Source organism: Neopsephotus bourkii, unplaced genomic scaffold (genome assembly GCF_033783945.1).
Source record: "Neopsephotus bourkii isolate Nb327-2 ecotype Australia unplaced genomic scaffold, CSIRO-AGI_Nbou_v1 NB_1760, whole genome shotgun sequence".
Lineage (NCBI taxonomy): Eukaryota > Metazoa > Chordata > Aves > Psittaciformes > Psittacidae > Neopsephotus > Neopsephotus bourkii.
The window spans coordinates 82,950-105,427 of record NW_026902234.1 but is presented as its reverse complement, the minus strand read 5'-3'; the positions used below and the strand labels follow the sequence as shown (position 1 = coordinate 105,427).

At 50.0% G+C, this 22,478-nt stretch overlaps 1 protein-coding gene across 2 annotated transcripts; it reads left to right on the top strand.

Moving 5' to 3' along the window:
- Positions 1-11,606: 11,606 nt before the first annotated feature.
- On the top strand, positions 11,607-22,104 carry LOC133225354 (short stature homeobox protein). 2 transcript variants are annotated; one of them, XM_061377625.1, is made up of 5 exons: positions 11,608-12,151; positions 15,418-15,626; positions 19,761-19,818; positions 19,907-19,995; positions 21,377-22,104. In XM_061377625.1, exons 1-5 carry the CDS (start codon positions 11,878-11,880, stop codon positions 21,620-21,622), a joined length of 876 nt encoding a protein of 291 aa, XP_061233609.1. In that variant the 5' UTR covers positions 11,608-11,877; the 3' UTR covers positions 21,623-22,104. The 2 variants fall into 2 exon arrangements, with proteins under 2 accessions (XP_061233608.1, XP_061233609.1); XM_061377624.1 differs by having other exon boundaries at positions 11,607-12,151; positions 19,761-19,995.
- Positions 22,105-22,478: the final 374 nt, after the last annotated feature.

Below are 22,478 nucleotides of genomic sequence, written 5' to 3'. Positions count from 1 at the left end.
CTGGGCACCCTGCTAAAGGATTTGTGAGTGTTCATCATGCAAGCATCCTGCGTGGGTCCTCTTTTTCCATGAATCATCCCTTTTAGAACCCCTCTGTTGTTGAGTGTTTCAGTCTTAAGAAGAGCAGTTATCTTCCAGTCACTGGTGGCCCAGACTCATTGCTTAAACAGAACAGATCTGATGGGTCAGTCTGATGGTCAGCAGCGATTATTAGTTATTACTTCCTTGTACTCTCTTAAGACTTTGTTCAGTAAGGGGCAGAGACCCCACAGAGATGTTGTGAAGATATTTCATGAGCATTTGGCTCATGAGAACAAGATGTGATGAGCTATATGGCCAAAAGCAAAAAAAAAAAAAAAAAAAACAACCATAAAAATGAGAGAACCTTTGAAATTTGTTATCTGTCCTACGGAAAATGCTTACAGATCCCAAGGAACAAGAAACCACCAAGCAGTAGACACAACAAAGGTAGAGGCATTGCCCTAAACCTTATAGGCTGCATAGATAAGGCTGACAAATGAAGAAAACTATTCTGTTTAATTCCTATCTTCCAGGTGGAAAACTGAGGCAGAGAAAGATTAAAAAGTGACTCACTCAACAGCACATGAGAAACCCCTGGCTAAGCCACAGATCGTAAACCCCACATATTTGAGGCCTTCAGCAGCATCATCACCAAACCCTCTTTTGTACCCAAACTCTTCTCTCTTTCACTGGTGGTGTTTTTTTTTCCTGCATCAAGACTTTCATGTTACTTCAGAGCTGACCTCTGATTCCCTTTTCTCTGTACAAAAGCTTATATACATAAAACTATATATTGCGTTTGATGCCACACCTTAGATCAAAGTGTGCCTTCTTTAAAAGGCAAGCAGTTAAACTTCAGGGGGGTTTGAGCTGACCCTTCTCCTTCCCTGGCATGACCCTCCCGAATGCTTGATCAAGTCATGGGAAGGACAGTGATGGCTTGGAGAAAGGCCACAGTGACCTCTGCTAATACTAACAAGTTTCACTCCCTGTGAACGCAGCAAGGATTCATTAGTGCAGGGAGAATCCAAAAATATATAGGATGAAGAGAATTAGGCAAATTAAAGATGCATTAAATTTCGCCTCCTCTAAAACAGATTCCCAGAGGAGCACAGTCAATTTAACTAGTTTAAAAAGCTGTGGTGTCTTGAGGCGATGTACTTAACTGTTCCCTCCCTCTTTGCACTTTTAGCACCCAGCTCCTTGTCTTTTTCTAGCTGCCAGATGGGTTTATGCAGGTTTTCCCCTCCCCTCACAACCCAACACAGGCTTTTTGCATGTTTTCCCTAGACCCTTGGCCCCCATCCTTGGGCTTGCCTCCATGACTGGCCAGCCAGCCCCCACCAACCCACAGCAGTGCAGCTGCACAGGCTGCTTTCTGGGTTACCCAAGGCTGGAAAGGCACTCAGGATCCCCAAAGTCTTTCATATCCCTCCAGTTCCTCTTTAATGTGGAAAGCAGGAGTGTTCCACCATAGCAGTCAATTGACACCGTTCTCCAGCACGGTCCATACGAGGGTTTAGTTGGAACCTCCCTGCAGCAGGCAGGCGAACCACCGAGAGCTGATAATCTTCTAATTAATAACACAGAGTTAGTGAATAACTCATGCTTTGCAAATAAGTCAGCACATGGAGGTCTCAAGACCCCAGTGAATCCAAAGGAAGCCCGAGAGAAACTAATTGACATCTGTGGGGGCTACAAGGTCTGTTGGCTAGCCTTGCAGTTCTCCACAGCTGCTCATGTGTACACAGAGGAGCTAAGGGGAGGCTGCAGGTGGCCAATTTTTAAGCAAAAACAGAAACCTCTACAGCTTCGTCAGTGGGTGAATATTTGCACGCATGGACATGCAGCGAGGGGCGTAAACGGGAGCGCGTGGTGTTGATTGGGGTGCACAGCAACCAAGGCCCTGCTTATCTGGCAACATCAAGAACAGAATTCCCCTCTTTAAGGAAAAATAAATGAATAAACAGTCTTCACTCTGACAGCCACTCCTGCCCCCTGCCCCAAAAGGAGCATCATTACTATGCCATTAAACCTTTTCTTTCCCACAGCTTTTCTTCACTCAGCATTAAATGAAGACCCAGTGCAGCAGAGGGAGCTGCAGATGTCAGCTCTGTGCCTCAATTTCCTTGGGGCTGATATCAGGAGACCCAACTATTTCTGATGGCCACACCTTTACTGCTGGGCAGCTGAGCCCTCATGGGGAAATGCTGGGCAAATCACTAGCAGGGAACTTCTTGCCCTCACAGAGGTGGGGAGAAAGTACGACTGAGAACAAAGAATATTATCAGATGGGAAAATAAGCCCCAAAGCCACTCCAGCTGGGGGAGAGGAAGTAAAATATCCCACTTGGCTGCTTCTGGTGCCAGCAGCCCCACCAGCATCACCCTCTCACTGGTGCAGCAACCCCACTGGGGTGGAGGTTGGCCCTGTGACTTCACAGATGTCCGAGGACTGTCGCTTCTGAGAGTTCCTTGGATGCCAGCACCATACCAGGGCCCTCTGCATCACATAGGCTCTGGGGGTGATGGCTCACCTACGCCTGGCAAGAGCTGTGTGCAACATGCAGCCCTGAGCCCACTGCTTTCCTCTCAGCACAAGCAGCAGCAGGGTAGTTTAAATCGGTTGTTTCAAAAGTTGGAGATTTAACATGGCAAGCGCAGGGAACCCTTGAAACAGCAGTAAAACACATGGCAGAGTTTCAGTTTTCCCTGTGTTTCTAAGTCTAGTCAAGTCTAGTCTTCAAGCATTTCTAAATCCAATTCATCTACAGAAAGCCTGTGCGCTTGCGGGTAATTAGCTTGGAAGATCTCTTTGTTGCCTCAGCCTGGCTCTGTATAATACGCTCTGGTGAGTCAAAGAATTTAGTTCACTTAGAAAGGGGTCATGTTAAGAAACAAGCTTGCAATCCTCAAACTGTCTATGTTATTGGAAAAAATAAACCCTGCTCTTTCAAATCCTATTTACAGAGGCACAATACGAGCCCCCGTCAGCATAAGTGTCATGACCCTCCACGGTGTGTGGTAGGTGCTCCCCAGGGCAGTGTCCTGTCCTATCCACAGGCAGTTCTCAGCATTAAAGTGAAGCCAAGGGTGAAGCACAGGCACAATGTAAGGGAAAACCACAAGGATGGGATGTTCCTGGAGTAATGAAACACCAGGGAAATTAGGAGTGGGATGCATGTATCTGGGAGAGGTTTTGATGCCCTATTCAAGGGCTGAATGAAATGAAGTCTGTCGTATCACTTATCCCACTGGTTTTCCTCTGGCAGAGCATGGCTTTCTGGCTACTTCCACTCTTTCTATACTAGTCACGGGGCTGTGTTGCAGTGAAGGGCAGTGGAGCTCAGGCAAAGATAAGGGTGTCTCATGTGGGTGAGCATCCTCCCACCAGTGAGTTTGCTGATGTAGTTTCGCTCCGTAGGAAGCTGGTAATGATTGAGGGGGACAGCAGCCTTGCTGTAGGGCTGGTACTCCAGGGATGCCTGCTAGCACCCATCCATGCTGACTCCCGGAGGTTACCCTGCCAAGGGCGCCATGGAACACAGAAGGGAATTAGGAGCCTTTTCGGGCAGATGTTCACAGGGTAGAAATCCAGTAATCCCTTTTCTTCCAAAGAGGGGAAGGAAGAGAGGGCAGGGGAAGGAGGAGAAGGCAGGCTGCTTCTTGTACTACCTTGCAGACCTCCTCTTTCCCTCATGTTATTCTCGCCCCTTAGAGCCTCATTTGGCAGGGGGCTTCAAGCCACCTCAGGCTGCTGTCATGTAACTTGGTCACAACACTCACTTGCTTCCACCTAGAGCTACTGTTCCAGGGCTTCCCACCTCCCCAAGTCTCACCTACAATAATCCCTATCATTAGCACCTCTGCATAACCCACCTCTGCAGAACTTGGGGGGAAGCCCTGCCTGCTGCTGGCTGTAGAATGTCTCCATTGTGGCCCTGTCCAGGGGCTGTATATAATCTTTCTCTGCCAATATATGTCTTCATGAGCTGAACTCCCACCTTCCCCTCCCGAAAATAAAACGACTATTCTTTTCTGGTTTAAGTAGATTTTGTGCAATAAAAAACATTTTATTGCTTCCAGTAATTGGTATTTAATTTGCAGGCCTTTACAACTTGCAAAGAACAGACTGCTTTAGCCGGAGAGCTGGTATGTGTGTGCACTTTGTGGATTTTATTCCACTGGCACTTGCTTAGTTGGCTGGTGTAAAACGATACAATTATGGTTTTGCAATCAGAAAGGCTGCAGATAAAGACCTGGAGAGATGTTATAAGGTCCTGGGTCCAATTTGAAGCAGCAGGCAAGACAATATAATTTTAGGGGGCGCTGCCAGCCTCAGACATCAAAACTTGACTCCTGTTAAGTGTTTTCCATTTTACTGTCAAAATATCAAAGGCTGTTATTGAAACCCAGGGTCTCTTAAAGTTGATTTTCTTTCTCTCTCCTTCTCCCCCACCTCTTTTTTCCCTTTTAACTACCCCGATAAACGCGAGGCCAGGTAACCTGTGAAATGTTAGCCCCTCGCTCCGCAGCTCGCCGTGCAGGGGCACTGAAGCCCGCTGCAGCCCTTAATACATTTCTGGGGCGAAATCTCACTCCAGCTGACCCCATCCCTTCCGATGGCCTCTGGGAGGGAGCAGTGGGGGCTCTGCCTGTCGAGGGCCACAGCTGTGGGGGTCGCGGGGGACAGACCTTTCCCCGAGAGATCCGCCGCTGCGGCACCCACCGATTCGTCCTCCAGGGCGCCAGGGCAGAGTTAAGCAGGAGGCACCGGTCGGCACATCTCACTTCACCCACAGCCTGCACCAGTGGGGACTGGGGACAAGATGGGCCATTAACGTAACCGCTGCCCGGCGGGCCGGGCGCCGGTGCAGCCGCTGGGATGAAACATCCCGCCCTGTCCTGCACGGCGGCAGCGGGGCCTGCGGAGCCCTGGGAAGGATGGGGGGTACAGTGAGGAAGAGTTTGGGGGTGCATCCCGCTGCTGATCCCAGCCAGATCGGCTACTGGAGGGATCGTAGGCTAGTGTGTATGTGAGTGCCTGTGTCGGTGGGTCTGTGCACTCACGCCGGTGCACACGGATCCGCCTGTGTGTGAGTGTCCACGCGTGTGCGAGGTCTGGGGGGACTGAGCCGGACGAGAAGAGCACCACCTCGAAAAGACCCTCTAAAAACGCGAGTGTAGTTTTCAACTTGCTTTAACTGTGCAGTCGCGGCGGAGCCCCAGACTCAGCGGGGACCCTCGGCACCCGTCAGCTCCTCCCGGCACACCGGGGGGGGCTCCGGTACCCCCCGAGAGCCACCGACTCCCTCGCCCACTGCTGGGGAAAGACAAACGGGCGGGTGGCTGTTCTCCGGCTGTCCCTTGTTCTTATTTAAAATACAGGTAAATAGGCGGGCTTCTGCCTGTAATAAACTGGCAAACGTATTATCCTTTCCCTTGAGTATTGAACTATTATCTGATTTAAGTTTACTCAAATGGTTCAACAATTTCATTTTGCTAAGGGAAAAGGGGGGACACAGGGACACATGACAAAGTTCTGCCCTTTACATAATAAATAAATAAATAACCCCCAAACAGTCTTCTGTAGGAAAGAAGTTAATATACTCAATTATTTTCTGAAAAAAGATCATAACATCTGGAAATTGATATCAAATGGTGTACAATCCCTGAGAGACGATAAACTTCCACTGTATAATATTTCCACTAGAAATCTTAATAATCCCATAAATCTTCCCTGTGAATTGGGAAAATGTAACAGTTCATTGAAATACTCATTGGGAAATAATTGAAAAAATGTAATAGTTCACTGAAATATTCGTGGGTTGTTGGTTTTTTTCTTTCTTTGGTGCTGTTGCTAACTCTGTGCATGTGTGTAAATACTCCTACTTCATTTTAAAGACATACACGGAATATTCCCTTGAGCGCTGCATACCATAAAAGAAAAATATGCCCTTTTGACTTATTAATCATTATTACAGAGTTAAAAATCGCAGCGTCCCTCGCAGATTACTGGAGGAGGCAAACAATTCTCTCTGTGTGTATTTTGTGTTGCGAAAAGCAGTATAAACTTTACAGCTCGAAACTTTTCCTTTTCCCCCTTTTTTCTCCTCGTTTTTTTCGGATAAACTCTTCCAATCCTGCTCGAGCTAGACAGGGCGACTGAAATGAAGGGGACTACTCGCCCGTTGTGCTCGCCCAGTACATGGTAATTAATTATACACACAGGCGATTGCTTATTGCGATTCAGCACGTGAATGTTTAATTTTCCAGAAGTAAAAGTAGGTGAGTGAGGATTTGAATGCGTCTGGCTCCCTGTAACGAACAGATGAGTAATTCATGGAGCTGGAAAGATGCAGCTTTTAAAAGAAAAGTAATGATAATTGTGATAGAGAAGAAACGATGTGCATGACTGTGTTTGCATGTGCTTCCGTGCAGCAGAGAGGAGCGCGTTTGTGTGGTTTTGTATTGAATTAATGAATCCCTTCGGTTGCGTTGCTACAAGTCGGAATAAAGACAATTAAGCCCTTAGCATTTCTGTCACACTCCATTAATTACTGCCGCCGCTCCTGTCCCGGCAGCTTCGGAACCTACTCAGCAGGTACGATGCTCGCCCAGGAGCCCCAGTCTGGGAAGGAGGCTGTTGTTGGTTTAAACTCGAGCCTTTCGAATGTTCTTCTTTTAACTTTTCAGACAAGATTGTTTTCCTCCCCTTTAAAAAATGTTTTTCTAAAAATAAAGCTGAACATAAATGTTTTAAGATCAGATTTGCAGCGAAACCGTTGTAATTTTCACCATATGTCGCCACAGCGGCTTGTAGATTTTCTTTTAAATATTTCCACTGAAGCTACTAAAAAAAATATCTAATATGAAAATGTATTCTTCCCAAAGTGTTTCCCTCCTGTGGGCCGTTTTACGGCTCCCAAATAAATCTTTAAGGTTGCGGGGGGGGGACGGGGACGGGGGGACGGGGGGGGGCAAAAGTGCCCTGATGACGGAAAAGCAAGTCCTGCCATTATAATGTCCTTTATTAATATTATAGATGTGCAGTGTGCTGGATGGATCAATCATATCCATTCACAGTCAGGATTAAGAGAACCTATTTTAATGAAAATCTATTAGTCTCTCACTTGAGACACGGATGTTGCTTAAATCAATAAACAGCATAAAAGAGAATACGACGCAGGTTTCTAAATTAAAAAAAAAAAAAAAAAGAAAAAATCCCATCTATGAAATGTGTTAAGATGTCTGTAAAATCCTGAAACCCTCGATCGATGCTTATAAATATTTAATGTTAGGGGGGTTTTTTTGGTTTCTTTTTTTTTTTTTTTTTTAACACAAATTGAAAACCATTAACACTGCATCCATTCTTATTATTAAAACAAATTGTTCTTGGAATTATGTGCTGTAGAAATGGAGCCAGATTGAAAGGGCATCCTCTGAAATATGTTTACCCGCTTTCATGTAAACCAATAAAAATCTGCAGGAGTCTGTAGCGTGAGCAGAAAGGTTTGATGTACAATGTCCATGATTACAGTCTGAATTAATCACGAGAGAGAAGGAGGGAGGGAAGAAGGGAGGGAAACTGGGAGAGGGGAATAACTTATCTACTCAACAAAATCTCTTTCTTAGGGTCAACGCTTATTAAAGCCTGGATTCAACCCGTGATTTTTCCTGTTTGCTTATTTGCCCCAATTCGACCAAAATAAGCTGAATCCGGGGGGGAGGGAGAAGGGAAATCGGTCTCGCCCTACGTCACACCATGAGCAAATATACAAATGTAAATTCCTCTTATAAATACGAAATCCAATACTTCTCCTTGGAAATGCTTAAAACTAATGCGAAGATCAAATTCATTCATAATCATCCCTCTCGTCTAACTCGGAGAAAAACCGCGGTGGTCAAGAGGTTCCTTTGAAATAGGAGTAAAAACTAATATGTGTGTCGGTACCGCTTTAAATAAACCCTCTTCTGAGACACCAGGTCCGGGGCTTTTCCTTGACAGAGAGAGATTCCGGTCTCCCAAAGGTCCCCTCGCATTCCTGTCCCACCGGGTGGGCAGCACTCGGGGCCGGACACCGATCCCCGAGGCAGCCGGGAAGGAGGCGGCCCGGGGCGGGCTCTGCTCTGCGGTGGTGCAAGTGAGGATAAGGGAAAGAGAGGGAAGTGGAATAAGCAGTACCCCTGTTTATCAAGTTAGGAGGCCCAGCAAGGCGGAGGACTCCGGTCAGGTGCCCAGGGTCGATGGGAAAGGAGGGAGGGAGAGAAAGATTTGGGGTCCCGGTGTCCCGCAGGTGCCCCGGAGGCTACTCTGCCAGGGGAGCCCTCAACATGCCGCTGGTGGACAGTCCTAGGAAGGACTCGGGGAAGTTGGGGAGCAAGGAGAACTAGGTGGCTTGTGCTGCCGCAAAGGGGTACCCAGGGTGCCGAGCTGAAGCCGGGGGATACCCGGGGTGAGAAACTGATCCGAAGGCAGTTCTGAGAGGCGCTGGTGACTTCTCAGTTTTGCGACAAGGTCCCAGGAGCTCCGTGCCTGCAAGGGAATGGGGTCTGGACGGCAGCTCTTTCCCTCCCTCTCTCCCTCCCTGCCTCCTTCCCTCCCTCCATCCGTCCCTCCTCCCCAGCCAGTTATCAGGAGCAGCAATAAGCCTAATTCCCCTCTGAACTCGCAGCCAAAGTTTGCAGCGGGGTCAAAAGTGCCCCCCCACTTTAGCCTACACCCGCACCTCGTGCCCTAGGTGTCAGCAAGGCCGCGGGCCGCGGGGGGGGCCCAGACCCACTCCCCGCCGCCCCGCTGGGACAGGCCGAGCTCCTCATCCCTCGCAAAGCTGCACGGATCGCGCAGTGAGGCCGTGCGCGCCCGAGGGGCTGTCGGCACCTTCCGCCGTCAGTCCCCGCGGGAGTCAGCGGCGTGGGGAGGCTGCCGGACCCCGGGGAAGGCTGCGAGTATGACCCGCTGCTGCTGCTTTTTTTTCTCCTTTTTTTTTTTTTTTTTTTTAATCATTATTTCCCTCTTTCCTCTCTCTCCCCCTTTTCCCTTTCCGGTGCTTTGTTTCGCTTTTCGCTTTCGGAGCGAGTCTGAGGCAAGTTCCCCTCCTCTGCCGGGTTCCCCTCCGGATCCCTCCCCTCTGCCGTCAGGGGCGAGGAGTGGCAGTGGACCACGGGTTGCCGCGCTATTTGAGCGCCCGGTGGCTGCCCCTGGCCGAGCTGCGCCCCGCGGGCTACGGGAGCAGGGGGGGAACAGGGGACCGGCTTTTCCATAGAGCGCTTCCTAGCTGCCGGGAAGCGGAGAGGGATGGGGAGGGATGAGGGCAACAGGGCTTTTCCGTCTCTGTTTTAGGAGGGCTGGATTTGCCCCTGTCCTGCGGGGCAGAAGGGGCCCGGGGGTCTCCGGAAGAAGGGCGGACCCCCACACACGTGTGCTGCAGTCGCAGGGGGAGCCGCGGAGATGGGAGAGCGCTGGGAGGCGAGGGGGAGAGAAGTCGGGGGTCCGGAGGAAGGGGTGACAGTTCACCGTGCCGAAGTGCACCCTGCCACCGCGGGGCTGGGGGAGGGGGAGGGAAGCGGAGCTAGGAAATGTCTATCCACTCGTGTCTGCTTAGGGAGGTAGGACGGGGGTGGGGGGCGGACGGCGATGCCGAAGGCTGGCCAAAATTTCCCCGTTGGCGACTGCTCAGCTCTCCGGAGCCTCTCTGTGTCCCTGTGCCCGCGTGTGCCCGTGAACCCCTCGCCACCAGCGTGTGCGACAATCCACGCGAGCCCTTTACACGCGCGGGCTGCATGAGAGAGGCACAAACAGCGCATCGTGGCGGGATCCTTCCTCAGCCATACGTTACTACCACGTCTATCGTTTGCCTTTATTATTTATGTGGTGCCGTGTGATATACATTAGAGCCTGGGATTTGATTGGCGTTTGCGATGACAAGACCTGTTTGTTAAGTTGTAAGGCTTCCTCGGCTCCCTCATTTGTTAAATGAACTCTGGAGGAAGGATGACACCGAGACACAACAATATAATAAATGTCAGGGATATCCGCAGTGCCGAGATCAAATGATCAATCCTTGTCCCCTAGATAATCATTTTAAATTCGCACAGGGGAAGATTGATTTTTTTCCCCCTTTTTTTTTTAAGCCCTTTATTAATTGCTTCCCTGATTATTATTCCCCCCCCCCCCCCCCCCCCCCCCCGTTGAGGTGTTAACACGGGTGCTGCGGGCACCTTTGGATTGATTAAACGTATTTTTAGTGTTTTAATGTTCTGCTAATTTTCGGAGCAGTCCCACGCTCCCCCGGAACAGAAACAATGGCCCCTTGCTCCGGCGAGGTTGTGACTCAGAGTCAGAGCAGAGGGTGGCTTGATGGTGATGGGATCTGGTTATTCCCAACTCGAGGTGGGAGAGGGAACGGCAAGGACGCAAAAAGCCAATCGACCAGAAGACAAAATTCCACCAACTACCAAATAACCCTCCTCGTTAAAGCCCGATGAGAGGACGTAGAAATAACTAAATAGGTGGGAACTCGGCTCTGCGGGAGGATGAGGTGGCGCGCGTTGGCACTGGAAATGCCGCCGCTGTTATCTGGGGCTGAATGTCAGGCAGCAATTCCAGCGCACGGGAATAATAATTATTACAAGAGTACAACAAAACTAACGGCAGCATACCAAGAGCAAGGTGGGGAAATTATTGTAATTATTATCCTAAACCCGGCAGGACACGTTTCGTTGGGGGGGGGGAAGAAGAAAAAAAAAAAAGAAAAAAATGAGTATTTAATGCTCTATTTGTCGCGCACAAACTCTCGTGTTAACAAATCACCCCTCTGCTGCACGCGGCAGGACAGCTCTACCGCCAAAGAAACGTTTTAGGTTTTAATTTTCCCCAGCAGTACCTTCAGACAACATAGTAACATTAAACAAGAAAACAGAACCTACAACATTTACGCGTATCTAGAGAGCCCCCCTAGCCATGGATCTCCCCTTCCCCCACCCCAGGCAAGCAACCCCCTCCAAATCCTCCGAACACATCGACACGGAGCTCCGAGACACCCCATAACTTGTTTAACTGCACATGTTCCCCCTCTCCCACGCACCCCCACCCGCCACAACAGGCAACACTTTTAAAACAGCATTTTTGGTTCGCCGATTGTTTTTATCATCGAATTAAGAGAAATTAGCCAAATAGCAAACCGGGTTGAATTCCCAATGACTACAACAAATGCACATCTCCGGCTTTTTATTCATTACCTTTTCTTTATTGTACACTCATTTTCTTTTCCTCTTGATTGCGATACATTTAATTGCAGGAGCATAGTTATGTGATTAGCTGTGGGTCCGTTTTTACCCTCAGTGTTGCCACGCACAGGATGTCCTTACAATCAATTAAGTCTTCCTCGACTTTCATTTCTGCAACGCGCTTACAGAATGCAGATACCTATTTTCATGTTTTCCTCTTCCCCCATCCCTCCCTTTTATTCCTCTCTCTCTCTCTCACTCCCCTCTCTCTCTCTCCCCCTCTTTTTCGCCGTTGCCTCTTTACCTCCCTAAATCAAGGTGCAAAGATGCCAAAGAGTGATGAAATGAAAAGAAAGCCAATTGCTGGACTGAGGTGGGGGAGATAGCTGCTCGGAGTCCGCCTGCAACTATGGAGCAGTCAGTAATTGCTGGAGACAGGGAGAGCTGGGGGCTGGGCTGAGGTAGCCATGTATAAATAGTGTGATCTCAAATTGAAAGGCATAAATAACAGCAGGAGTGATCTAACCCTATACAGCCCATCCTCTACGTGCAAAAACAGCGTGCGGAGGACGGCCACATCTCCGACTGCAAACAAGTGGATCTCTGTGGATAAGATCACCGGGCAGCCATGGAAGAACTTACGGCTTTTGTATCCAAATCTTTTGACCAGAAAAGCAAAGAGAGCAGCAGCGGCAGTGGCAGCAGCAACAAGAAGGAGACGATCACTTACAGGGAAGTTTTGGAGAGTGGGTTGGCTCGCTCTAGGGAGCTTGGAAACTCTGACTCTAACCTGCAGGACATGACCGAAAGCAGCAACCATTGCCCGGTGCATCTTTTCAAAGACCACGTAGAGAGCGAGAAGGACAAACTGAAGGAGTTCAGCACGGGCAGGACGGCGGAAGGTAAGAGCGGGGCAGGGCTCCCTCCGCCCCGCGACCCTCACCGGCAGCCCCGGCCCCCTCCTCTGTCGCCCCCGGTTCTCCGCAGCAGGGCTGAGCAGACACCGACCCTGGTCCCGGTCCCGGCGGGGGAAGCGGGCTCGCCTCCCGCATCTTGCCTCCCTCCTCTAGCCGCCTCCCTCCCGCAGCGCCGGGAACATAGGCTTAGAAACACAGATGCCTGCACCATAACATGAACATAGCCGTGAAAAATAACTCGCAACTTCGGTCCTTTCCCCCCCTCTCCCCATCCCCCTTCCTCCTCTGGCCGGCCCCTGTTCACATCCGAAATCGATCCCGTGCGTTAGGCATTCGCTAGCCCCGGGGAAAGGGGCAGCTCAAAACGTCAGACATATTTGTCTGCCTGTGTATTTTTGTACGAAGAAACCTTGTCCAGGCAGTTTTGATGCCATAAGAGACCTGCTCTTCCTGTTTCCGGGCCGTCAGGATGCTTCTGCTGCTTCTTCTGGGAGAAAACTGGATGTGGAAAGGACTCTCCCTGGACATTTTGTCTTGTTTTGGTCGGCCTGCCCTAGTCAGAGGAAGGAGCTGCCCGGGCCCGGTGAGACGGAGCATCCTCGCGGAGAGAGGCACCGGCCGGCCCTGAAGCCTGGTTCCTCGGTCCCCTCCTGCCCTTCTCACCTGGGCCCGGGCAGCACCGCACCCCTCCGGCCTGCCGGGGGCCCTAGAGCTAAAATGCCATTCCTTCCTTTAGAGCAAATAAATTAAATTAAAAAAAAAAAAAACAAAAACAAACCAAAACAAAAAAAAACCAACCACAAACAATTTTTAAACCAAGCCAGCTAAAATCCCGCATAGACTCGCAGGGGAAGGAGAGAATAAAAAGGGAGGGGGGATTAGAAAGTTGAGAAAGTGTCTCTAAGCAAGTTAGACAGGTGGACCTGTCTGGGGAGCTACTGGCTAGCACGGGGTAATAAAAACCGGTTAATAGGTTAGGGAACAACAACCAGTCTTTCAGCTGTTTCCTACTCTTCGATCTTGTTTAATATAACATTGGGCGAAAGGCAATTTAATTTACAGCCCAAAGGCTTATTTAATATCCTCCTCTCTTCCATCCACCCTCCCCAAACAGAAGGACGGGGCATAATCCCATATTCGGGTATCCATACTTCTGCGCAAGCCAGCACTGCTCAGCGCAGCTGATTTTGCTTCTCTAGTCGAGATTACAAAACGAGAGGGTTCAGTTTAGAGGAATTATCATTCGTACAGGAGGTGGTTTAAAAATAATAAAACCAGCAGGAAAATAAAAATATATTAAAAAATATAACACCAACGAAGGAAAAGCCACCCATCTTTGCTACTCTCCCTTTTCCCTGTGTATCGAAATTCTGGTTGTATATTTAGTTCATCTAATCTATGGAGAGGGGCTGGGGGTGGGGATGGAAGGGAGGAGTTGGAAGGAACTGAGATGCTTGTGACAGTTTAAATTCTTGCCAGGTTTCAGTCTAATTCCAACTGATTCCGGCGTGCGATTTCAGTCACACCGATGTGCTAGTTAATATTTCATACCTATCACGGACATGCTGTAGCCTCGGATCTCCGAAAGGAGACAGCTTTTGAACGCGCCTTGTTTTCCCTAGGCATTTGCTGGGTGAGCACCCTCGTCTTTTCATAGGGGTTCCCCTTCCCAGAGAAACGTGAACAAAACGCCGTTAAAACCAAGCGGCGAACACCCCGCTCTGGAGGCCAGACCCTTCCTAAAGTTTTCTGCAGCTGAAATCCAGCCCGGAGGAACGATTATACGGCCAGGGACAGTTTTCTTTTCGGAAGTGAAAACGAGCTCTTCGGCTTGGGTCTCCGCCTTACTTAATCACTGATGCGGTTCAGGACGTTTTTATTATGTTCAATTAACTTACGATCTGAAGTTAGTCATTTGGGTTTTGGGATGCCCCCAAGTACATAGGTTAATATATATGTGCATGCGCACAGTTGTGTGTATGCATACACACATATATACATAAATATAACACGTGTATTTGGTGAAGAAAAAAAGATTTAATTCGGAATTATCTGCAGATGTGGCTTCCTCCCCCTTCCCCTGAGCCCCACACGGCCCAGAATGTGAAGCAGGACAAAGGTGGCAGCCGGAGCAGGCTGGTCCCCGAACTCCGCCGGTGCCCGTGCTGGATGCGTTCCCTGGGATGTGCAGGGGATCCCGAGGAGCCGGTTCAAGCGCCAGAGGTGCCGCTTGCTCTAGCACCGACTCTCTTTCGTTAGCTGGATTTAAAAGAGGGCCGGTGAATTAGGCCGCCTGGAATTGAGGCAAAGAGTGTGTGTGGGGGAAGTAAGAAAGAAAGGTAATTTGCCAAAGCAAAATAAATCCTCTTCCAAGACCAAAAAAGAAGCAACTTTTTCTCCGTTGCCTCCCCAGCCCTCTCCCTCTGCCCAGGAGAAGGTCACTTCGAGCCTTCTTGGGCTCCATGAGAGCTGGGATGGGGAGTGGAATCTGCTGTTTTGGAGGTGCTGGGAGTCACCCGTGGTCCTTGAGCTCGTTCTCCCCCCCCCCGCCTGCCCGTCCAGGCCCATAACCCCGTGGGTTTCGACCTGCCGGCAAGTATTTGAGGGAGGAAGGGATGATAAGGGGGAGAAGGACTGACGGTCTCTGTCTCAGGCCCATGGAAAGTTTCTTTTACGAGGCAAATATTTTCACAGTGCCTTCACCATGACAGCGGTGGGGAGCTTCTTGCATAATCCTCTCTATATTACTTTGAGAGAAAACGGCGAAGGAGAACCCCCTGTCCCTCTTCTTTTCCTACCGCCTGGAAGTACCAGGGAGCCTGAGGTTTTCCTACTAGCCGCTTCCCCGAGCTGCCCGTGTCAACCGGCGGCACGGCTTCCTCCTCGCCCTGTAAGGAAAATACAATTATATCGATATATATAGTCTTGCTGACGGGGCATCAGCCAGGCACGGCAGAGCTGCTGCTTCCTTCCCTCCCTTTCTTTCTCTCTCCGGCCGGCAGGCTAGGTGCCCCTGCCCTAGCGGACCTGACAGCGGGGCTCAGCCCCGCCCGGTACCCCAGGGCCCCGCTCGCCCCTCCGGCCTGCCGGACCCAGCTAGGCCCGGGGATCCCCCGTCCCGCTCGCATAGATTGGGTTGAGTTTGGGCAAGGAGAGAGGGGAGGGAGCAGCCCCCCGTGTACTGGAGAGAGAAACTTCGGAGAGGTGCGAGGGGAAGCTCAGTGTCGTTTTCTCCTTCCCCCCTCCGGTAGGGATCTACGAGTGCAAAGAGAAGAGGGAAGATGTCAAGTCAGAAGACGAAGATGGACAGACCAAGCTCAAACAAAGGCGGAGCAGAACCAATTTCACACTAGAGCAGCTGAATGAGCTGGAAAGACTTTTTGATGAGACTCACTATCCGGATGCCTTCATGAGGGAGGAACTAAGCCAGAGGCTGGGACTGTCTGAAGCTAGGGTTCAGGTAAGAGAAAGGCTCGTGTTCCTGGAAACGTCCTCATCTCACTTCCTAACTGCCAGCGGATCCTAGCACAGTGCCCCGTTTCATCCAGAGCGGGGAGGTGAAGGCAGAGACGACACGTGTGATGGGGGAAGCTGTTTGCAACTCCGCTGTACCTGTCCTGCCAAACAGTAATTCTGCTCTGGGAATGTCTGTCCGTGCCTTCCGTTTCCTAGGAAGGCGGTTTAATTTCTTTTTTATATATATATATATATATTTTGGGGTGGTGATGGTGGGGTGGTGACAGCGTTGACAAGCCTCTTAATAACTGAGCAACTAGCTATTTTTTTACAATTATTATACTTTGCCTTGCAAACGTGCCATTAACTCCCCCTTAATCCTCACTTTCTTCCCTCTCTTTCTTTCATGGGGCCGTTAATAAAAAAAGAAAAAGCGCCCATGAAACAATCGCTGTGAATAAGGCTAGACTGTTTGGGTGCAGAGGGACGGGATTAGCCAGAGGAGGGGGAAAGGTGCCCGCTCTGATTCGCACACAGGCATACGAATGCATGGCACCCCATCTGCTGGCTTCTCCCCTTGGCCTTCCCTCTCTGCTTCAGATACAGCTAAACACCAATTAGCCTTGGAAGCCTTGAAAAAATGGTCCGGGTTGCTGCAGTTCTGGGGCCATCAGATGGGGTCTGTTTGGGTGTCTCCACATTGATTATTTTAAGATTACATTTTTAGTTTGATGTAGGGGAAAAATACCAGTCCCCTCCTCCTTTAAGCCATCTAGGGAATGCCTTCCCAATGAGATGTATGTATATATATATAAAATATATATAAAAATGCAATTAAGATCAACCTGTGGCTCTCTGAGCAGGCCCAGAGCAGGAGAAACCTGAAGGAAATCCCTCCTTAGGTTATAACCCTGTGTTTGGCCTAACAGACCCTAAAGCAAACCAAACTCCAAGAAGAAAAAGCCACCAAGACAACCCTTTCACTGAACTAACTGCCTTCATACCCCCGAGATAGAGGTGCACATGCAGATGTGTATTATCTATGCATGTGCTTGTGTGGGTATGTGTGCACAGGTGGAGGAGGTCTCCGTGCTCACCTTCATCGCCAGGGTACAGTGAGAGAAGGAGAAACCGAGCCCCGAGCTACCATGGGGAGAGAGGCCGGCTTGTGTGTTGTTCCCCCTCCCCCCCACCCAAAGCATGACCCCCCAGGAGGAGCAGGCAGGCAGGGCCCGCTCTTCTGCAGCCCTTGCCGGAGTAAAGCACTACCTCTCTTCAAACAGCTGCCTCCGGGAGGCATTTCCTGAAATAAATAGAGTAGCTAGGTTGTTTTCCTTCTTGTTTTGGTTTATTTATTTTTATTTTAAAGGCTCTTTTCTCCTTTCAGTTCTTGCCTTGCTCAGTATAAAGTGAGCAGGGCTAGGGATGGTGCCGAGCACATGCCTTAGGAAGGGTGGCTTGCAGGGGATATTGCAGGGGTTCAGCGTGCTGCTGGTCCTACTTGCTCCTGGAAGATTGATCTAACCACAGCATATAAATTAATGAAAAGATTAAACTTTTGCTGAAGGGGACATCAACTGTTATGTCATCTTCCCAGATCTTCTTACTTGGGCTCTGTAATATCTTTCCAAGGCCTTGATGTACTGTTTCTATAAAAATAAATTACTTGTAATTGAATTCTGCACTCTTTCTTTCAAGTACTTTATTACTGAGCAGCACCTTAACAGGATGTTCATAGTTACAGGAAAATTGGTGCTTCAAGTGCTTGCAGATCTTAAAACAGCACACCAATAAAAAAAAAAAAAAAAAAAAAAGGGAAAAAAGGGGAAAAGGGATAATTAATTGGCAAATAAGCAGAGAGTTTGATACCCATCAATACATGGAAGTAGAGAAAAGAAGCGGGAAAAAGGGAAAGTTGGGTTTTTTTAATACTTTCAGAATTGTTCTCTAATTCCTATTTGAACCGCTTGTCCCTTGCTGTTAAAGGATATAGTTTCAATTTAGTGTGGAAATTTGCTGTAAATAAATTGAAGCTCCTATGGTAGCTAGTCCTTATTAACCTTTTATTTTTAGTGTTGTACTGGAAACTCATATCACCCAGCTGTCAGGGTTATAATTGAAAGTTATGAGACCATAGTGAGGAGCAGGCAGTAATTCAATTACAACAAATATCTTTGGGTTTATGGTGCAGGGCTAAATTAAATGTCATTATTCACTGTCTCTAATGGAAATCAAAAGGAAATCAGATTAGAGCATTTGTGAAAGAAATCACTGAGTGATCCTTAATGAAGAAATAACTGTCTAAAACAGTGTACTGTGCTTTACTTAGCATATTCATGACTAATTGGAATTGATCGTGAATCACACCAAGACTGATTTATTATCGCTTAACGCAGAGGCTAATTCATCACTTTTATTCCTCATAATCTTATTTTTTCATAGCTAAAGGGAAAGGGCACTTCGTTTCCCAGATTTAAATATAATTTCTGTTTGAAAGATGTTCTGATTTGCAAGAGAAGTTGTTTAAAGGCTGCTTAAATTCCTTCTGACAATTTACACTACTTTGGCGGGGGGAGGCGTGGGGAAAACACACAAGGAGATTTCCTGCAAGAATTTACAATCCAAAAAAAAAAAAAAAAAGAAAAAAGTATTATTGTCTCTGAAGCAAGATGATATTTTGCATGCCCATATATATATATATATATATAAATCCCTAACGGCCCAGTTAAAAGGAGAAGCGGTCTATGTTGTTAATACCGGGATATTGCTCGTAGGGAAAAACAGGCTGTGCAGAGCTGGGTGTTTCAGGGCAGAGAGGAGGCAGCGGTGATGCGCTGACCGCAAGTCGGCAGGGAACGGGATTGGGACTGGTCTATTTGTCGGTCTGTCGGCTTCGCTCTTCCCTAGCCACCCCAGGCAGGCAAAACGGTGCTCCAAATCCGAGAAGGCCAATTCCTACTTAAGAAAATCACTGAGGTACCCGAGGTAATTAATGCCTTTGGAAGCCTTTCTTTGCACTAATTACTCTGTTGTAAATGACCATCATTAAGGCAATTGAAGAAAGCTTGAAGGGAAAATTTGATGTAGGAAGTGCAGTTAGTATTAATTAACCGTATGAGCTCTTGGCAAGTGCAACAACATCAAAGGTTGTAGGTGTTTACTCAGCTACAAGATTTTATCAGCGGTGAAAGTCAATGTTTGTCCATATTCGGTAGATTTTCGTGTAAGGATAAGGCCCGCAAACCGTTTTGGTCAGTGCCTCTGACAATCGTTTGGGCAGAGCCTCGAAATCGAGCACGTCGGAAGGGGAAGAGTAAGAAGGGTCTGGAATACCCTTAGAAAAGAGGCAGAGGAGGCGCAGCGGTCTGCTCTATGCTCGTTGCAGTAGGAATGGCTGAAGCTGGGGCAGGATAGGGATTGTTGGATTGCAGGCAGTTCCCGGGAATAAGGGCTTCTTTACTCCCAGCCTGCAAAGATGGTGATCTTGTCTGTACAGGAGGCGCAGAAAAGGGATTTGCTTTCTTTTAACGTCTGGGGAGCGAGGAATGATTTAGACCTTTCTGCTCAAATTCGGTATCTAGCATCTTCTCGGAGAGCTTGTCCAGCCTGGGAGAGGGCAGACTGTCCGGTCCCTTAGGACCAGACCCGGAGCTCGACCTGGCCCCCGGCGGTCTGTACCCGGGATGTCCGAGGTGTCACTGGAAAGGGACCGAGGGTCCCACTCAGCCTGCGGGTGGGATTATTTTGGGTGTTTGTGGGGGAGGCCCATCGGTCCGGGCGGGTGGCACAACAAGGACCTCCATTGCCCGGCCGGGACGGAAAAAGGGGTACGAAGGTCTCGGTGTGAAGCGACCGGCTCCCGGTGCTCCTCACTTCCTAGGTTCAGCTCCTGCTGAGAAACTGCACTAGAGAACAGGACCCTTCCCCCCTCCCCAACCCCCCGAAAAAAAAGCCAGCCCCACCGCAGCACATAGATGGGCTCATCCCTCTGGGCTGAGCTCCGAGGAGAGACCTCAGCAAAGTTGTGGGGAGCCCCTCGACGCCTCTTCCTCTCCCCCTGAGAGAGCCGTCTCTCAGCAGCTGCCTAGTCTGCCTCCATATATTTCTGTTGTTTTTTGTTTGCGTTTTCTTTTCACAGGTCTGGTTCCAGAATAGGAGAGCAAAGTGTCGAAAGCAGGAAAACCAGATGCACAAAGGTGGGTCGGGGCAGCGGGCCGCAGGGAGGGGATGGCCAAGGAGCCCCGGGCGCCTTCGTCGCTCATCAGTCCCCGTCTCTCTCCGCAGGTGTGATCTTGGGAACCGCCAGCCATCTAGACGCCTGCAGAGTGGCCCCCTACGTGAATATGGGAGCCCTAAGGATGCCTTTCCAACAGGTAGTGAGCTCCGGGTTTATTTTTCTTTTCCCCGGCAAGTTCCGACCCTCTTTCCTTCGCACGGGAGGAAGCCGGACACGTTTGCAAGGGCCATTTATATACAAGTTGGCACGTATTAAACTCGGGCTGTAAGGCTTCGTGAAGGAGCGCTCGCCCGCCCGCCTGTCGGGAGCTCAGCGCCCCTCGGGCCCGGCGACGGGGACAGGGGGCACGGCTCTGGGAGGTGCCACCCGTGCTAAGTCCTCCTCTCCCGCGGCCGCCTGCCGTGGGCTGGCACTCAGCCCTGGGGCCTCCCAGGGTAGGGGAGTACCGGGGGACCCCGTGGGGACGGATTGGCCTGGTCCTGAACCGTCCAGGGTGGGCTTCGGCGCCAGAGCGGGCTGTGGGAGTTAGGTCTCCCACTCGAGGGGCGAAGAGCACAAACCGTGCAGACCCTGGTGTTGCCGCTCTCCCCCTCCTTCTCCGGCGAGCTGCCGAGGCCTCTCCCGACTGCAGCGGCGCCGCTACGGGGCCCGGGCACCCCTGGGGGAGGCCGCTGGGGGAAAACCGGACGAGGGGGTGAAATTCCGCCCCGCTTCCAGCCACCGCTTATATCCCTCCCTCTTCTTTTTTTTCTTCTTTTTTTTTTTTTTTTGTCAATTAATCGAGGAATCGATTTTTCCAGCCCAAAGGGACCCCCGACCACCTTCTCGGTTTCAAAGACACGTGGAGCTGACAGATTAATTGTATTGATTTTTTTTAAGACATATTTGGACCAAAATAATTAAATACATAAATAAATCCCCCCCTCCGCTTTTCCCCCCCCACAACTCCTCCCCGAACCTACCCGGAGCTGAAATCTCTCAGTCAACCCCACGTGTTTGTGTAGGTCGAGCAAGCTCCAAAGCAAATACCACCCCGCTGTACAGGGGACCCGTGGCCAAAGAGTTTTTAGCAAGGTATAAACAAACATCCCTGAAAAAAACACATAATTCATATATTTATATACATATATATTTATATACATATATATTAGCTATTATATATATTAGCTATTTAGCTTTTATAGATATATAATTTAGGTATTATATATATTGGCTATTTGGCTTATATATATATATATAGCTATTTAGCACTTATTGGCGCCAGTGCGTTGGGCGGTATTTAACATATATATGTTAAGTTTATTTTACTTTTCACACGTGCGGAGGATTAGGTGCGTCTCCGCGCCCCGCGTTCAGGGGTTTGCGGGGGGGCTGCGCTGACCGGTGGCTCCGGGGAGGGCCGTGGCACAGTGTGCTTGTGTCGGTGCTGTCCAATTCGGGTGCCGCGGCGGTGGCTGACGCCGTGTCTCTGCCGCCGCTCCCCGGCCCCCTTCCTCCCTCCCTCCCTCCCCACGCAGGTCCAGGCCCAGCTGCAGCTGGAGGGCGTCGCCCACGCGCACCCGCACCTGCACCCGCACCTGGCGGCCCACGCTCCCTACCTGATGTTCCCGCCGCCGCCGTTCGGGCTGCCCATCGCCTCGCTGGCGGAGTCCGCTTCCGCCGCCGCCGTGGTGGCCGCCGCCGCCAAGAGCAACAGCAAGAACTCCAGCATCGCCGACCTGCGGCTGAAGGCCCGGAAGCACGCCGAGGCCCTGGGGCTCTGACACGCTTCACACCAGACCCCCCCTGTGCCATACCACACCATATCCCCACCTCACCCCGGGGCGGGCGGGCGTGTGTGTGACCCGTACGGACCGCCGGTCTGACCCCGCTCATCCTCCTCTTCCTCCTCCCCGGGCCGCCCTGCCGCCTTTGTGTTATTATTTTGTTTGTTTTTATTCCTTTCCCCTTTCCCAAGGTCTGCGAGCGCTCGGCGGCAGCCACCCGTCACCTCACACCTTCCCCCCCCCCCCCCCCCCCCCCCTTCCTCCGCTTTCCTCGCCCTCCTCCCGCTCCCCAGCCCCAAAGGGGACTTGTCGGCCCGGGGCGAACCGGGCGAAGAAGGGAGGCCCCGGCGGCCGTTGGAAGCCGTTGGCGGCCGTTGACGCTCAGCGCGCGCTAGCGTGTGGCGGCGCGGCTGGGGACTCGCACCCACGAGTCAGAGACTCCGCCGAGGATAAAGTAGGTGTGAGGAGAGAAAAGAGAGAGAAAAGAGAGTTAAAAAAATCACCCCAAAAGGGAAAAAAACTGCAAAAAACAAACCCCAAACCCCCCAAAAGGAAAGGAAACGATCTCTAAATTATGTTAATCTGTGAACACTGGGGACACTTTGGAATTCTTTTTTGACCCTGGCAAAAGTGATCGCTCCAGCATAAACGTCACCTGCTGCTGTCAGTTTTGCTACTACCTTGTGCATGTGTCAAACGAAACACGTTTTGAAGATCAGAAATATATTAGAACTAAGCTAAACAACAGAAAAAAACCCAAACCAACAAATAGTAATAATAATAAATAATAAATCCTTGGGGCTGGTCTCCATTAAAGATGACATTTCTTTGTTGCCAACAGTATTATTTCACT

What these genes read in the sequence shown, in the direction of transcription:
- LOC133225354 (XM_061377624.1), top strand. Translation starts at nt 11,878, where the DNA reads ATGGAAGAACTTACGGCTTTTGTATCCAAATCTTTTGACCAGAAAAGC. An exon ending in CACGGGCAGGACGGCGGAAG is followed by an intron (nt 12,152 to 15,417) that starts GTAAGAGCGGGG and finishes CCCCTCCGGTAG; the next exon opens with GGATCTACGAGTGCAAAGAG. An exon ending in TGTCTGAAGCTAGGGTTCAG is followed by an intron (nt 15,627 to 19,760) that starts GTAAGAGAAAGG and finishes TTCTTTTCACAG; the next exon opens with GTCTGGTTCCAGAATAGGAG.